At 35.3% G+C, this 18,013-nt stretch overlaps 1 protein-coding gene across 1 annotated transcript in view; it reads left to right on the top strand.

The window, feature by feature from the left end:
- The window catches only part of LOC118269381 (uncharacterized), a 35,333-nt gene that overhangs the window by 16,747 nt on the left and 573 nt on the right, over positions 1 to 18,013 (top strand). Inside the window, exons 3-7 of the mRNA XM_035584447.2 lie at positions 11,114 to 11,267; positions 12,363 to 12,600; positions 12,890 to 13,002; positions 13,797 to 13,954; positions 14,295 to 14,466. Of these exons, the coding sequence (XP_035440340.2) occupies positions 11,114 to 11,267; positions 12,363 to 12,600; positions 12,890 to 13,002; positions 13,797 to 13,954; positions 14,295 to 14,466 (835 nt within the window). The remainder of the gene's footprint in view (positions 1 to 11,113; positions 11,268 to 12,362; positions 12,601 to 12,889; positions 13,003 to 13,796; positions 13,955 to 14,294; positions 14,467 to 18,013) is intronic.

Genomic DNA, 18,013 nt, shown 5'->3' with positions numbered 1-18,013 from the left:
CTCGCAGTTCATTCATGTAAAAAAACCCCCGACATAAAACTTAATACCCTTTAAAAAGTAAAAAATAATAAAAGAAACTTAATCTTAAAGTACCTAAGAATGTACTAATAATTAAAAAAAAAATACGTCGCGTTGGGGGACCGCTCCTAATTATTTCTTACTTATCTACGATTTGTTCATAAGTATCACATGCTTGGTGTGCGGTCCCCCAACGAGACGTATTTTTTTTTTAATTATTAGTACATTCTTAGGTACTTTAAGATTAAGTTTCTTTTATTATTTTTTACTTTTTAAAGGGTATTAAGATTTATGTCGGGGGTTTTTTAAATTTTTAATTTAATTTTTATTTTATTCTTTTTATAGGTAGGTTAGGTTAAGTATATTACATATACTTACTATAATTTCGATTCTTGTTAAGGACGCGTTCTCAAATCTGACGTAAATAAGCTATTTTTCAGTACATATTACGACCAAAAGAAACTTAACTGAACATAACTAACAATTACAATAGATAGATCACTTCTTTATCTCCAAAATATTGATTTGTAATGTGAAAAAAGTTATATTTTTATTATTGCAAACACGATTTTTCTTTACCTCTTCACACAAAATTGACAAAAAAGGGTTGAGTTTAGGAACATTTTACTGCTACTACACGCATAATTCTGAATCTCAAAAAAATATCCCGGGGAAGCAGACATAATCAAAAATTATACTATGGGAAAAAATTACGAAAATATTTCAAATTGTCTCGGAAATAAATAAAAGTTCCCGTTTAATTTTTTCTCCTATTTTGCTGTCAGACATCAACTTTAAAGCGTAGCAATAAGGGTTATTTTATTTGTTTACTATTTAGATTTATTGGATAGAAAATGTCAAATGAAATTTCAGTCTGCGCTCGAGCGCTGTCGTGGGTGGACGCTGCGTCGCCTGTTACAAAAAATGGCCTTGAAAAAGATCGCTGTACGAGTACAAAATATTTGATATTATACTTCACAAACCAATCTTGATATTTTTACCGACTTCACAAAAAGGAGGAGGTACTATGTTCGGCTGTTTGTATGTTTTTTTTTACACATTCTGTACGAGCAACACTTTACTGAATATAGAATGTTTCGTTATATTATTTTGAACATGAGGTTAAATCAAAATCCAAGATGGCGCCGACAAGATTTGCCAACTTTCCATCATGGGTGTCATTTTCATGGTTTTTGGGGTCGCTTATAGCGAATATGGAGTCAAAATCAAAATCCAAGATGGCGCCGACAAGATTTGCCAACTTTCCACCATGGGTGTCATTTTCATGGTTTTTGGGGTCGCTTATAGCGAATATGGAGTCAAAATCAAAATCCAAGATGGCGCCGACAAGATTTGCCAACTTTCCAACATGGGTGTCATTTTCATGGTTTTTGGGGTCGCTTATAGCGAATATGGAGTCAAAATCAAAATCCAAGATGGCGCCGACAAGATTTGCCAACTTTCCAACATGGGTGTCATTTTCATGGTTTTTGGGGTCGCTTATAGCGAATATGGAGTCAAAATCAAAATCCAAGATGGCGCCGACTAGATTTGCCAACTTTCCATCATGGGTGTCATTTTCATGGTTTTTGGGGTCGCTTATAGCGAATATGGAGTCAAAATCAAAATCCAAGATGGCGCCGACAAGATTTGCCAACTTTCCACCATGGGTGTCATTTTCATGGTTTTTGGGGTCGCTTATAGCGAATATGGAGTCAAAATCAAAATCCAAGATGGCGCCGACAAGATTTGCCAACTTTCCAACATGGGTGTCATTTTCATGGTTTTTGGGGTCGCTTATAGCGAATATGGAGTCAAAATCAAAATCCAAGATGGCGCCGACTAGATTTGCCAACTTTCCATCATGGGTGTCATTTTCGTGGTTTTTGGGGTCGCTTATAGCGAATATGGAGTCAAAATCAAAATCCAAGATGGCGCCGACTAGATTTGCCAACTTTCCATCATGGGTGTCATTTTCATGGTTTTTGGGGTCGCTTATAACGAATATAAAGTGAAAATCTAAGTTCAAGATGGAGCCGACATAAATATATAAATGACCATGCCAGATCCTGCCCCACTTAATTTCATCAATGTACAAAAAATGTAAATTAATCAAAATTATGCAATGAAAATAAGACCCTTGGTTACTTAATTATTATTCTGATAAACTTGCGGATAAAAATTAGGAAATAAAAAGAATTTTAAAAACCCAAGGCCTATTTCCTGTATTTATCGCGACCCTCTGCGTTTCTTAGTACGCTTGCACAAGGAACAAAACGAGTAATTCAATAAAAAAAAGATTTATTAATGTAATGTGTACGAATTTTAATATGAATTTGGTTTTAATACATACTGCTAGTTATTTTTTTTTTTATAATATATATTATAATGAATGCATATTATAATTATGATTTCGTGTTTGAACGTTAGTGATTAGATGTAACAAAACCTCATTGGCGTGCGTGTGTCATTATGTCCAAAAAGTCATTATTTGACATTCGCTCTGTCTGTTCTGTTTACATTGTTGTTTCGTTATGATTATGAATTAAAGTAGGATTACTAAAGGTGATATTGGTGATGAGTGATGACATTCCTTCCTTTCATAGCTAAACACCCTATGATAGCATTGTAATTTAATTATTTCTACCATTATAACTGCAATTAACCTAACCTAAATGTAATATTTTGTACTTAGATTCATATAGAAACCGCAAGATCGGCTTTTAATCATGTTTTTAGTTATCACTAATAGAGCAGCAATAGAATGCTACATTTGGCATGTCTGTACACTATATTTTTTTGGTGGGACAAAGCTCTATAGAGATTCTGGCATTGTCATTTTTCGACATGAGTGTCATTGTTGTGGTTTTTGGGGTCGCTAATATCGAATACGGAGTGAATCATTCGATTTTATAAAAATTGTCTTCTTCCGGAATTAATTGACCCAAGACAGGCAAGAAATATGAATTTACGGGCTCATTCCTCGCATATTCAAACAAATATCGTGAAAATAAAGAATTGATGTTTAATTTATTTTATGTATTTTCTTTGTTTGTTGCACCCAGATCTTGTCACGTTCGTTACCATAATTGTTTTTTTTTTTATCTTGGCGACCCCGAAAACCATTGATATAAAACCATAATAAAATATACATAGATTAAAAAAACTTAAAAACATGTTTTTGTGATGAACCGAACAAAATAATTTTAATATTAATACTAACAGTAGGCGGAAAATTTAGTATTGTTATGAGAATAATTAGTATAAAAGATATGGCGAAAAAGTGCTCATCACGCTAAATATCTTTCTTGAAAGTATATTCAAATCTCTTCAGGTTCGGCTGGGCTGGAGTCCATGTCAGGGATTCTACATCCTCGATTTTCGTATGGCGCTAAAATGTGCTCATCACGCTGAACAACTTTTCTTAAGATAGTATATTCATATCTCTTCAGGTTCATCTGGGCTGTTAAGTGTCCACGTCAGGGATTCCTGACCCTTGATTAATTTCTACGAGGTATTAATTTGCCACCGGTCCTTGATAAGTCTACAAAGTTTGAACGAAATCGGTCCGTTTAAAATGGGTAAAAATCGAGTTGGAAGAAGTCGGTACATACAAACAAACACACATACATACATCCTTTACATATGAAACTAAATAAAAGCATGTAAAAAGTTAGTTTTGCGTTGGCACCATTTGATTTTTGATTTCGAACGCTTACTTTCCGAAAACTATGAAAATGACACCAATCGAATAATCCGAGCCCAAATTCGGCACTGAACGGAATTGAACAACAGATAACACAAAACATTTGAGTCTACGCACGCACTAAACAAAATAAAAATATTAAAAAAGAAAGTAAGAAAATATTCAAACTTTCAAAGTATCAAGTTCATTTTGTCATAATTTCCGCAGCTATCCGTGCGTATGTGTGTATTGTCGAGAGTCGTGTCAATGTAGTGATGCGATTCGATACCTGTCAATTATGAGAACGCGTCCTTAAGGTAAAGATTACATCTAAGGTCAAGCTCGTTCGTTTTTTTTGACTTATGAATTACTTACTAGTTTTTGTTTCTATAAGTAGGCTAAAGATTACATTGGTGCAAGATTTTTTGTTTATAATAAAACGTTAAATTAAAAATTTTACAATTTTGTTATTAAATTTTTTTTTTTATTTATTTTTTTATTTTTGTTAATACGAAAAAATAATATCTTTCAATATCTTCTTTCAGTGCGGTTTAATTTGAGAACCCATCCCAGTATATTTGCAAACCTTCGGCTAATCTCCCCACTTTCACCGCCCATAACTTTGAAACGGCTCAACCGATTTTCATCAAACATGTCTAAGAACACTCGCACATAAGTCCCCTTTCATACGAAAAAAACTAAATTGAAATCACTGCATCCGTTCGGGAGTTATGATGCCACAGACAGACAGACAGACAGACAGACACGTCAAACTTATAACACCCCTCTTTTTGCGTCGGGGGTTAAAAATATACAATTATGATGTCCTTGGTACCACTTCTATTTCTACTTATGTTCATCATAAACTAGGATCTACAACAGAACAAAGTCATTTTCGTATTCATAGGATTTCTCACTTATGAATGCAGAAAAGTTGGAGGTTATTGACCCAAACAATGTCACCATTTGAGCTCATATTCTCGCACAACACGACGCCGTTACAAAAACTACTCATTACATTTTAGGTCATACTTACTTAGTTCTTAATTGGCAATAGAATACGTTAAGGTGGTGACGTCACGTTTGTCGGCGAAAGAAATTGTGCAGCTAACAGATCTTGAGATTAACTCCTAATAGACTACCTACAATTTCTATCTTTTTTGTTCTGTTTAATCTGTTTTGTTCTGAAAGATACCTTAACCTTGATAAAATCGGTTGGTTTCAAATACGTTTGTATTAGACGCGAACGAGCATTTTGCTTGAGATAAGTAGCGTAAAAGTCAGGTTCTTAAATTCTTAGTTTAGTACTTAAAGGCATCAATCACTTGAACATTGTGAATATCTCGGGAATTTCGCGTATATTTTTACCTACATTGCGTATGGCATACTTGTATATGGGCGTTCAAAATGGCACAGTATCGCTTATATGCCGTTCTAGACACACGGCAGTGTGTCCGCCAAGTTCGAGCAAAAAACCGACACACCGGCCGTGGGTTATATTACACGAACCATTTCGGGCCAAGTTCGACCCACCTATAACTCAAAATCTATTTTATCTACGCATATGAAATTTCTAGTATCTGTCGAGACCTACTTACTTATCTAAAATACAAAATTTCATTAATGTACCTATTGTAGGTCTTGAGATATTGACGTCAGAAAATCGCTATTTTTACTATACACTCACTGACTGACTCACTCACTCATCAAAAACCTAGACCACTTCCAATGGTCGTATTGACTTGAAATTTGGCATGGAGGTAGGTCTTTGGGTCAAGGTAAAGGAAAAAATCTGAAAATGGCCAAGTGTGAGTCGGTTTTAAAAATAATGAAGGTGTAAATTCATACCCCTAAGGAACTAAAACAAAAAAATTATCTATATCTTCCAATGGTCGTACCGACCTAAAATTCGTTACGAAGGTTTGTATTTAGTCAAAGTAAAGTAAAATAAGAAAAAAAGAAAATAAACCTTACAAAAATAAATGAAATCCCACCCAAAACATAAATGTGAAAGGCTGCCAAGTTCGATAATATTGGAATGCTTCGCCTATAAAAGAAGTGAGATCTAAATAAGTACCAAGTTCCATACACAGACCTCAGTTAAAAATGATATAACTTGGCAAGTTTTAATAGAAAATTATATACTTGACACATTGCGTTTAGTAGGTTTATAACAAAGTGTGTGAAAACTTGCCAACTTGTTATATCATTTTTAACTGAGGTCTGTGTATGGAACTTGGTACTTATTTAGATCTCACTTCTTTTATAGGCGAAGCATTCCAATATTATCGAACTTGGCAGCCTTTCACATTTATGTTTTGGGTGGGATTTCATTTATTTAAGTGTTACAGGACGTACCGATACATCCAATAATACTTTACAAATGTCGAAACCAGTGGTCGTACCAGCCACGGGTCCAGGTACATGAACATTCAATATACCGAAATCCCACATACTACCTACTAGTTCCCAGCCCAGTGTGGGTCGGCAGTTTGGTTTGTCATTAACACTGCGCCTATTAACGTTATGTCAACAGCCTCTCGACACAGATTGGGCAAAGCGTTACATAACGAACCCGTGGAGCCAGTTCACCTTGGTCGTCCAAATGCTCCCATTGCCGATATTGCGAATATCCGATATCGGAACTTCGGCAAAGCTTACGACACTTTGCATGTATGTGCCAAAATCCAACCATTTTGCCGAGTGACTTTTGAACAAGTTTTTCCCTAGTAACTGGTTTTTTGTACCCTCCGGGGTACAGAATGGGGCTCGTGTTTATTTTGCGTGATGTTTGCTCGGTACCTCGAGAATTTTGCGTATTTTCTGACCTACATTGCGTATGGCGTTTATGGGCCTTCAAAATGGCGCAGTATCACTTATGTGCCATTGTAAAGTAACATAATTATCGTTCTTGCTTTCTTTGATAATTTATGCAGTCATGTAAAGAACGATTTTTATAAATCATTGATTTGTATTTCAGGGATTAGCTTTGAAACAATACTCTTCGGTTTCAAATATAATAAAATTAATATACTGAAGTATACCATTTAACGTTCTTACACTTATCATAGGGGTGACTCATAAGAATTAGGCCTCAATAGACACTAAAATATCTTTTCCTTATATATACATATATACACTTCTAGTGGATATAGACTTATCAACAACATATATGAACAAACTATATTATTGCTCGAGTCTCTATCTTTCCTTTGATAAAATAATTAAGATAAGATCCGCGTATAGTTTGTGACTCACGAATATTGTGTAAATAAGCCGATTATAAGCGCTTGTTTAATTATTGGTATTTTTCCTTGAATTGGTAGAATACTTGTCGTAGAAATATCCTTCCTTAAGCAGCAATGCTTCCTTTATCATAGATCTGCTAACTGCATTGATAATGTATCTAAGTTGGATTACGTTCGTGATATTGAAATATTTCGTATCAACGTCTGCACCATCTGTCCTTATTACAACGTCCTCTCTTTTTTTTTTGAGAGGCACAAATCATCCAATGCCTTCTCCCGCCTTGGGTGAAGCGAGAGGAATTGTCAGACTCTTACTGACTAAAAACCACCCCGTTCCTATTTCTACTTTGCGAGTTAGGTAGTCCGCAGCTCACAACGTCCTGATCTAAGTTATGTTGCTATATCCACTGAAGCATTCTTAGTACCTAATCATAACCATGTGGTCTTAGTATTACGATAAGTTATCCAAAAACCCCAACTGTAATCATACGAGGAAGTAATGTAATAAAATATGAAAATCCATGACATGCCACATTGTACCCTTAGTACGAGTTTGCTCTACGTTTAAGTAATCGAAACGAGAGCGCATTTAACGCTCTGATTGGTTGTTTAAGTCGCGCCGACCAATCAAACTCATATGAAGGATACAGATAGACAGACCAGTAAACACAAAGTTCTCTTTTCGTTACATCTATAGAATCACATATAGATCTATTTGTACCTCTACCTAGTTACATTTATCCTCTCATCTAAAAGCAGAACCTTCAAAGATCAGCTGTTCCGCTTACGTTTTCTGATTCATTTCATTCAAGATCACACGTTCGTAATTAACTTGTATGGAAGTATTTTCTTCCTGGTATACGTTCTGTGGTCGACCATAGGCCACAGTTAAGGTGATTCAACGCCATTACCACGCACGAGACCTTGATATGGAAGTAACCTGTGTTTCTCTTGCAAACAGTGTCAATAAGGAATCATTTGAGTCATCACTGAGTCATTAGGTACTATTATAAATGATTCACCGGAAAACGTGTCTTGTGTTATTGTGTTAGGACTTGTAATTAGTTGCAGGGTTGGGCTGGTTTGGGTTAGGTCTGACTGCGAGCGAGCTTTATGCGTTATGATGTGCAAGCCGTGGTTTTATGTTTTGATTGTCGTGGGATTTTCTACCTTATTAGTATGGGTATAAACCAGTTTTGTTTTCTATAAGTTCTCACGTATTAAACAATAGATTCTTTGCTTAGAAGTTTTATTTTGTTGGTCATCTTAAGCGTATGACGTCTTTATTCAATTTAAAAAAACGTTACAATGGTTTTTGCTTTAGTTTTCTTTTATTAGAATGATTTATTAATTATCAGAAGTCATGCTTTTAATTGATGACATTTACGATTAGTAACTAAGTAGGTGTTTCTAGATTTTTCTCTAAATACAGATTTTAATAGTGAAAAATAAATGGAAGACTATAAAGTTTTACACATTATACAAATGTCAAAATTCTAACGTGGATTGGCGTCCAAACAATGCTGACAAAATATCATTTATATTCATAAAGTAAATTTGAAACAAGTAGCTGATTAGACAAGAAGGAGGCCATTACAACAGGGCTTAACACTTGGGAAAAGCCTATCTCTGTAAAATATTAATGAGGCGATTAAATATGAATTCGGTTTCTACTGGCGAATACACTTCGAAGAAACATTTTTGTTGTACAACATTTTGTTGCGCAACATTTAAGTTGTTATGATTAAAATCTATCGAAGTCCAAGAGTAGTAATAGCTGTTATTTAGTTATTGTGTTAAGTTACTATGAAATTGTACTTCAGAATAAGGTACGATGGGGTTGGCATATCCTTGTTAGATAAAAAGCACAATACTTTTATAAATTAAGAATAAACAAAACGTATCGAAATTACTTAACAGTTAACACAGTTGTTTTTAATGAAACACATAATTGCGTGAATAACAGCTTAATCTGTATTTTATTGTTTTGAATTAACTTTGTTTGATAACCTTTTAGGTACCTATGTGATAGGAAGATTTTAAAATATGGTGAAGTAATTCAAATAAGTGCTACACAACATGTTTTAAGATTTCCTTCTATGATTCTTAGGACTTTTGGGCTCTATATACCCTACTATATAATCAGACTTATATTATTTACCAAGGGTTTGATCAAATTGCCTCTCAAAGAAATTAGGTACTGCAGACGCATCGTAACTGAATATAATTTCCATAATTATTTTTTAAATGATAACCGAAACAGCTTAATTTTTTATTCATGATATTTTTTCCTTATATATCCGCTGTCACATTGAGCGTGACCTCTTCACATTTACGTAGGCAGGCGTTGTCGGCCGGTCACTTTCGCAATGGTTGACTCACATGAGATAACAATTATATCAGACCATTGTTTGTTTACAATCACTATTACTTTTGATCGATATCCCATATCGAGGGGATCATGACATGTTTCAAATTTATCCTTGTTAACAGGTGTGATAAATGTATACTTGTTATTATAAAGCTGTAAAGCTTGTTCGTATGAACAAATCTCTGGAACTCCGGAGGCACAATTACCCCTCTTTTCAATATTTCCAATCCCCATTTCCTTAACAACCTTTTAAATCCTAACCCCTAAAAGGCCGGTAACGAATTTGTAACGCCGCTGGTGTTTCAATTGTCCATAGACGGCGGTGATTGCTTACCATAAGGTGATCCGTCTGCTCGTTTGCCGGCTTATTCCATAAAATAAGACTACTGGTTCGAATTTAGTAATTATTTTTGTGTTGGATAGTCCTTTTATCGAGAAAGGCTGCGAACATCGCGCTGCGATCAATAGCAGCTGGGCAACGGGTGAAACCGAGTGGGAGTTAGTCTTCAATAAACAATTTAATTTTTGGTGTTAATGTTAATTAGCAACGAGCAACGAACACCTAGCTTTACTGACGGACAGACAGACTGACAGACTATTATTTATTTCTTTATTTGTTGAAATTTGAAAAATACCTATTTGTGGTTTATTTGGAATATTGATTTGACTTTGAATTAAATTATAATTACGGTTTTAACAATGGTTTATTCTAATTATGGTATGAGTTTCCCATAATTGATATTTTGAACTGTGGTTTATTGATGGTGGCTCATGAGTTTTCCTCTTACTTTTATAGGGAATTATGTTTAAATGACGTAAAGCGAAATGTTTAACGCCGTTTTAGGGTAAAAGGCTTCTATAAAATTGGATTTTCCATCATCAGCCATTAGTCGCAATGTTAATTGTGGTTTTATGATGGCGGTTAATGTGAAAATTGTTATCCTCTGACGTAAAATACTACTAAAATACATGATTATATATAAAATACAAGGTACCTATGTTGAAAATATGTACGAAAGTGCATAGAAACTTTGTACCTAGCACGTTAGGAAAAACAATCACACCTATAGTTTATTTTTCAGATAATAACGTTTTAGAGGTCCTATAATACACAGGCCTTTCCATGTTAGTTATTCTCCACGTAAATTAACTCCATGTCTGCCTTCCCTGGCTCACAGCCAATGCGAGTCATAAACAACTTATATCTAGCATAGACTTTGTTTCCCGCGGTCACAGATGACACATAAAAAGTTCTATTGTTTTATTTATTTATAGATATAGGAAGTTTGTGTTAAAAAGGTTGTAGCCTGTGGTGGGTTGTTTATGGTTCTTCTATGTGTGATAATGTGTGTTGTTGCCAAGCGCAAATGGTTAATCATAAGATCATAATTTTGAGTTTCAAAGAATACTAAAAAATTCTAAAAATCGTACTGAATTTGTAAGATTTACTTTGATAGGAGTTTAAGACGAATTCATATTAAATATCATTAAGTTGGATTCAGTAATTCTTGATTTATATTGGACATTAAAATTATGAACATTTTATTATCCCTTTTGTAAATGTTTTAGTGCTTAACTAGGGATTTAAACCCTTTTTTGAGGGGGGAAAATCATCCAATGACTTCTCCCGTCTTGGGTGAGGTGACAAGGAATGTCAGACTCTTACTGACTAAAAACCACCCCGTTCTTTCTTCTGCTTTGAGCCGGAGCCCCAGTAACCTGTTATGTTGTCCGCACCTCCATATAGAAATTCATAGACTACATATTAAACATTTTCATAATCCATTGCAGAGTTCATCAGACTCCGTGCTAACAACGAACTCGGTGCTGGACCGCATCAGCAGTCTTCAACAGCAGAACTCTGAACAAGTGATCACTTCTCATGTCGCCTCCACGCTGCATAGAAACAAGAGCTCGCTGCATGCGACCGGACAGGGAGCGCTGGGTGAGTGGAACTAAGTTTGTCTAGTATAGTCAATTTAGCGCCTGATTTAACCTAAGTGGATGTATCAGAATATAGGACTACTAAGTACTACTTAAAATTTTGGAAGTCAGACGCCCGAATACTCAAACGCTACTCAATTTTAGGCAGTTGTCCCACCAACGGCGAGTGAACGACTAACTATCGGCTATTTTCTCGCTCAAGAAACGTACAATAGATATACTTTCCGTGTAAACAAAAGAGATGCATATACAGTAGAACTCCAATTATCCGAACTCCGACTATCCGAATCGCCGATTATCCGAATCACAAAAATTGTCCAAAAAAGTCTAAGTGCGCTATTATTCTCCCCCCCCCCGCGAAGCCAGTGTTTGCGCGTCAAGTCTTGACTTGACTTGTCTTAACTTGCCGTTGTGCCTACACTGACTTCCCCCCGCAATTTAATTCAATAAAAAAATAGTGCAATATCAAAACATAGCTTTTATTCTCTTCAATGGCAATTTTTTTTAAAAACTCCGATTATCCGAATATTTGATTATCCGAATGGGTCCCGGTCCCCATTAATTCGGATAATTGGAGTTCTACTGTACAAATAGTTGATCGCTGACTGTTCACACTGCCGGCGAGTGCTCGCTTCACTTGTTTGTTTTTGTTTTCACTCGTTTCTAGTTCTAGCTCTACTCGTTACTCGTTCATCGTTGCCGGTGGGACAACTGCCTTAAGTTGTACTTAAATATCGTGCTATCTCTGTCATTTTATAAAGAATTGATAGTGACAGAACTACGTTTGAGAGCGTCTTAAAATTGTGTAGCGTTTGAGTATTCGGGCATGAAGCTCTTATTCATGATCTCTTCTCAAGTAGAGTTAAAAAGGGATGCAAATACATTCAACAGATACATGCTTCCCTATCCAACTATATGCTTGACCTTAAATGGACCTTAAAGTGCCTCGTCTTTTATTGTGATCTAACCTACTCCTCGAACGGATGCTACTATTGCGACAACTAATCATTGATTGATGTTGTCAATATGTGAAACACTTTTCAAACGACCTAAACCAAAATAACATTTAAATCACCAATTCAATATTGTATTACAGGTGGTAGCATGACCTCTCTGTCATCGTCATCATCGCCTACTCCCGCGCCAGCATCCTCGCTCTCGACGTCAGACCTCTGCGACAGACCTCGAGTCAGCCACGGGAAGCCCAACCTAGCCCCCAAGCCCCCACAGTTAGCCCCGGCTCCTAACATCGACACTAGGCCTTCGCCCCCGCCTAAGAAACTAATCACTAACGGCAAAGTTGCTGGACGAACTCAGAGTATGAGGGTACCTAGGTGAGTTTCTGATGTTTAATAAGATATTAGAATCATAGTAAAAACTAATGTTAACATTTTTTCATCGGTAATGAATGAGGATTTTTAGATACTAATTTGCGCTTACTAGGTGGCGCTAGTGTCGCATATGAGCTGTCAACGAGTAATCTATGAACTTTTGTCTCTAATTATAATATAAGTTTAGTTTAGCCTATAGGCTTCTAACATATTAGTGCGTTTTATTCAAATTTCCATCTTTCAGTCAATTCTTTTAATAAGGTTTCTCATGATTTTATGAACCGCGTTCCAGATCACCACCGGCATCGCCGTCGTCTCCACAGACGGCAGGTGGCCGGCCGTTCAACCTGCCACCAGCTCCGATAAATCCACCCATTGGTACCAAGAACCCGGCGTCACATTTCGGTAAGGATTCTTTATCTACTAGTTTTAGGTTTAGGAGTTGAAAATTGATTAATATTGTTTACTAGCTGGCCCGGCAAACATTGTACCGCCTCAAAAAAATTCTAACGCCTTTTAAATTTTCCTTGGACTTCCACAAATAATTCAAGACTAAAATTTGCCAAATCAGTTCAGCCGTTCTCGAGTTTTAGCGATACTAACGAACAACAATTGATTTTTATAGTATAGAAAAGATAGAAAAGATTGTGTTTATGTTATATTTACGTTTCGTTTGGCAAAATAAACAGATATTCTTAGTTAATCTATTATAAATATTTTTAAAGGAATATTAATCCGATTACCGCAATTTAATTTATTCTGATATTACACTTTGACCGACCATCTATAAATTGACGGTCTACAACGGCTTTACGATTCATTGCACGTAGGATTACGATAGTTTAATTTCCTTAACATGTAGAGTATGTAATTAAATCGTGCGCTGATCATGTTCACGTGTGTTGTTAATATATAAGTTCCTTATGTCCTGTCAGTTTGATTATCCATTACAGAATATATGTGCATGTTTCTATCATTTAACTGGTTTTGCTTCTATTTAGAAAATGTAAAAGCACAATATAGATTTTTCTATCAGAGAATTGTGAAAAAAGTGTATTGCCAATCATGTGTAGAATTTGAATTTTTAGGGAGCCCTCTTCCCTGAAATCTTTGTCACAATCGAATGCTGGGAAATTTTTAATAGTCACGCATTAAAGTCCTATTTTGTAGTAACTGAATATTTCACACGATGTTTCCAGGTACACTGCGAGCGCCCCGCGGTCTCCGCCCGCCGGGCGTGTGTCCCCCGCCGCCGCCCGGGGCGCCGCCCCCGCCGCCGGGCGCTCCGCCCCCGCCGCCGCCCGCTCGACACGCGCAGCAGCCGCCGCCGCCTCCGCCGCCACACCACCGACAGACTGTGAGCCAACTTGATTTTACTAAGAAAGATATACTTGGCTTTACAGTAACATATTGCCAGAACTGTCCTTATTGATAATGAATTTCCTGCTTTATTTCAAGTTACTACGATTGGCGTAATAATATATCTTCTTCCATTCTTGTCTACGTCGTCGATATCTCGTCACATCTTTTTTGCATATATGTAGTTTCCATGTAGTCTGTATTTTGCCTAAACACTGCCAATAAAATACAAAATATTGCTTCGCAAATATATTTTTAACATATTTTGTATAAAAGACCAACAATCATACACTTAACTTTTTCCAATATCAACTAATTGAACACTGTATGCCTTACAGAGTATGAACGGTGACGAGGGTGTAGCCCCGCTGCCACCAGTGCGTGGCTCGTCGATGCGGTCTCTGGACCTGGAGGCTCGCTTCGCAGACCTGTTCCAGCATCCATCGCGCTTCCCGGAGCCCGACCCCTTCATGCGCATCGCCAAAGGCTACAGCAGCGCCACCGTCGCCGGTAAGTACGCGTGAAACGGTGCCGGGGAACTTACGGTTATACCAAGAGGGCGAACACTGAAGCTTACAAGTCGATACGACAAAGTTGATAATTTTGTCGGTCGACTCGTCAAGAACTTTGGTTATAAAGTTGATGGTTTTGATCAAAGACTTTGTTAGAATGTTATTCTGATCAAACAAATGTGTTATCAGTTAGTTGTTGTTGTTCAGTAGTTGGTATATGTTGGTGTCTCGAGTGTTTAACAGTTTCTCAAGATTTGATCAAATTAGTTCACTGGTGCGGACCAAAACTACGAAAATGCGATCAAATCACATAGTGGCATATTATTGTTGTTAATAAATGTCATTATATCTATAGGAATTACTTAATTCCGACAAATCAAGTATTTTAATTATTGTACTAAAGTACGATAGACCATGTCTACATGACAATACGTGCAATTATTACAAATGAGTATAATTGCCGACTAGAGATGCGCATTTCAACATCGATATATCCTATCGAGTATCGATACTGCTTAAAACAAAGATTTACAAATAGTATCGATATGTTTTAGTAGATATTTATGGAGCAACACGCACAAGCATGCTCTGCTTAGTCATATTATATTAACGTAGTATATCTAGAGTAGATAGGCTTGTTAGTAAGTCCCATAGGTACAAGTCAAAATTGACACGCATAATATCTAAGTAAAAAAGGTTATTTTAGTCATGACTATTATAAAAACTAAATTAAATATTGTCTTGGAGATACAATTGTTATAATATTATTATGATAAAGTATTATTTTTGTTATTAAAATGTTTATTTTTACGTGCATGAACGCATGACGTATGGTTAAGTGTCTTATTGGAGACTGAAATTGAATTAAATATTAGCGCGCACTTGTTGATTGTTAGATTACTAATAAACTTGGATTTGAACTATATTATTTTATATTTTAATTACTCCTTATTATAAGAGTATCGTTATTTATCAAGTGCTCGAACAATAAAGAATGTTCTCGAAAGAATATTAATAAAGATTTGCTAGTTGAGAAGATCTACTGTTTTTCAATACATTTAGAATGTATTAACCCTTCCATATATATCACAAATGCGCGCTAAACACATATTTATTTGTACTGAACGATACTTTTCATTGCTAGACACTGCACATAGTAGTATAGTTAGTTAAACTATATGCTTACAGATTATTCAATCTCCGAATTGTTCGTTTTATAGTACATTATTTTTTTATTTTCGTAAAAGTACACGTGATTTTTCCAAAGTTTGCATTTAATATGTCATTCCGGGAATGCATTGGTCTCATTGGTTGGTTGTCGTTTTAATGCAGTTCAGAATAATTATGGTCGCGGACATTTTTCATTATTGTTGTTTTTTTTTTTATATCATGGCGTTCCATGGTTAAATGGTTACTAACAAATTTTATGGCGATGGGTTATCAAAATGCTGGTTTGACTTGCTCTTTAATGTTAGTTTTTTATTTCTTTGACTTACTACCGTACTCAGACATTTAATGATTACTTAAACTATTCCTTAGTAACGATTTTGTTCTGAAAACAATCGCTAAGGACTGGGTTAAATAACTATTAAATGACTCTGAGTACGGTGGTTAGATCAAAAGTTAGACGAAGGAATTAATTAATGATAAGTTTTTCATTGATATGTTGCTAACTACTCTATAAACTAGAGATTCTGGGAAGTTTACAGTATATTGAACCCTATGCAATAGTTATACAGTATATAATGCAGTATTTACACAACGAAAGTATTATTACAAGCACCCTTAAAATGCAAGCCTCGCCCGTATTTTGGTCACCCACGCTCCCCATACCAATGCAAATCATTCGTAATTGATCACTTTATCAATTAAATCATTCGATTAAATACCAAATTAAAAGTTTCATTATATTATAAGCTTATTTTTATACACGGAGTGTTTTGTTCATTATTTAGTTTAATTACTACGTTAGGACTTCTACCAATGTATCGCGTTGAGTCATTAAGAATATTTATATTTAATAATTACATATTTTTATTATTATTATTAAAATAACTTAGTTTATGTATTAATGGTTATGTTTCGTCGCTTGCACGATTTAGCGAAGAAGTAAGAACTATGTTGTGATTCTTTTTTTTTTTAATATAGTGAGGTGCCATTACTGCAAATTGTTTATGCTATTATTGTACCTGTATCGCTTCATGCCCATTTTTTATTTCACTCAATAGTTGCTCAGTAAATTGCTTAACTGCTGTCTGGTAATTTCGCAAATGCCTAACTAGTATAATGCGCCTCAACATTCACATAGAAAATGCAGTCAATTATGTCATATAAATAGTTTTTTTGCTTTATGTCCCAAAGTGCCTTTTTGAAAATGCAGTTAAGAAATTTAGTGATGGGCAATATACGCTTTATGTATTGAAACGCAACCGGTATTGTGATAGTGATGTGTACGACGCTCATAGTATTTATATTATTATTTTTTGGATAATAAAAGAGTAATAATTACCAATCAGTGGTCCTGTATTTTTATTGTCCTAACATTCAATGTTGTATGCTTGTTTGTGAACGTCTTTGTGTTGATGTAGTTAAACTTTAAATTGGAATTAGGTAGTAATAAGTTTATTACGATTTCTTTTTAATTATGCCCGTTTTTAACAAGGTATCTATCTAGTCATAGAAAATTAGCTTTCTCTGTTCTTTATTTTCTTTTAAAATCAATTCAGAATTTATATTTATATTCAATTTTGCACAATGATAATCTGACCTGTTACTTGTGTAGTCAACAGCAATATAGACAGTATTTCCTTTGCAATAAAGTAGAATTTTGTTGACTGTTACAAATATTTGTTCTGTAGTAAAGGTATAACAATGATTATGTCAATGTTGTAGTTTGTAACCACCTTACTCAGTCATTTAATGGCTACTTAACCCAGTCTTTAGCAATTGTTTGATACAAAATCGTTACTAAGGAATAGTTTAAGTAATCATTAAATGTCTCTGAGTACGACAGTATCTAATAATAAAAAGTGTAGTGTATTGTGGTGTACATCTATGTGACGCATGTCGGGTAAGTTCTTAATTATTATATCAAGCATTTTACCGCCATCCATGTAAACATTGTTAACACTGCATGGAGCATTGCATGACACATTCTACTAATATTCGTCGCATGATACAACTTTTAGTTAGGTACGTAGATGATTCAAATTCTGTTTTTGTAGATTACAGATTTGATAGTTTGTAGTATTAAATTAGCCATTTATGGCCTTCCTTAGAATAATGGCGTCAATGTTAGTCGGTAAGTTACATGTATGGAATTTATATAGACTTTGAACTATGTTAATTCCGTACATTGACTTTCCTATTTACTTCTTTTCGACTAGCATTTATGCCATTTGTGTAGGGGGCTAGAATAGTCGTTGATGAAGCTCTGTCTACATCGAAATGTAGGTGAAAAAATATTATATGGAATTCAATGGGTTCATTGTCTTGGCCTGAATTAGTGTATGGGATTATGGTTTGCATGAAATTTGTGTGAGAAC

This window comes from Spodoptera frugiperda, chromosome 2 (genome assembly GCF_023101765.2).
Source record: "Spodoptera frugiperda isolate SF20-4 chromosome 2, AGI-APGP_CSIRO_Sfru_2.0, whole genome shotgun sequence".
NCBI lineage: Eukaryota > Metazoa > Arthropoda > Insecta > Lepidoptera > Noctuidae > Spodoptera > Spodoptera frugiperda.
Note: the sequence above shows the minus strand (reverse complement) of the source record. Positions and strands in the feature narration are given on the sequence as shown.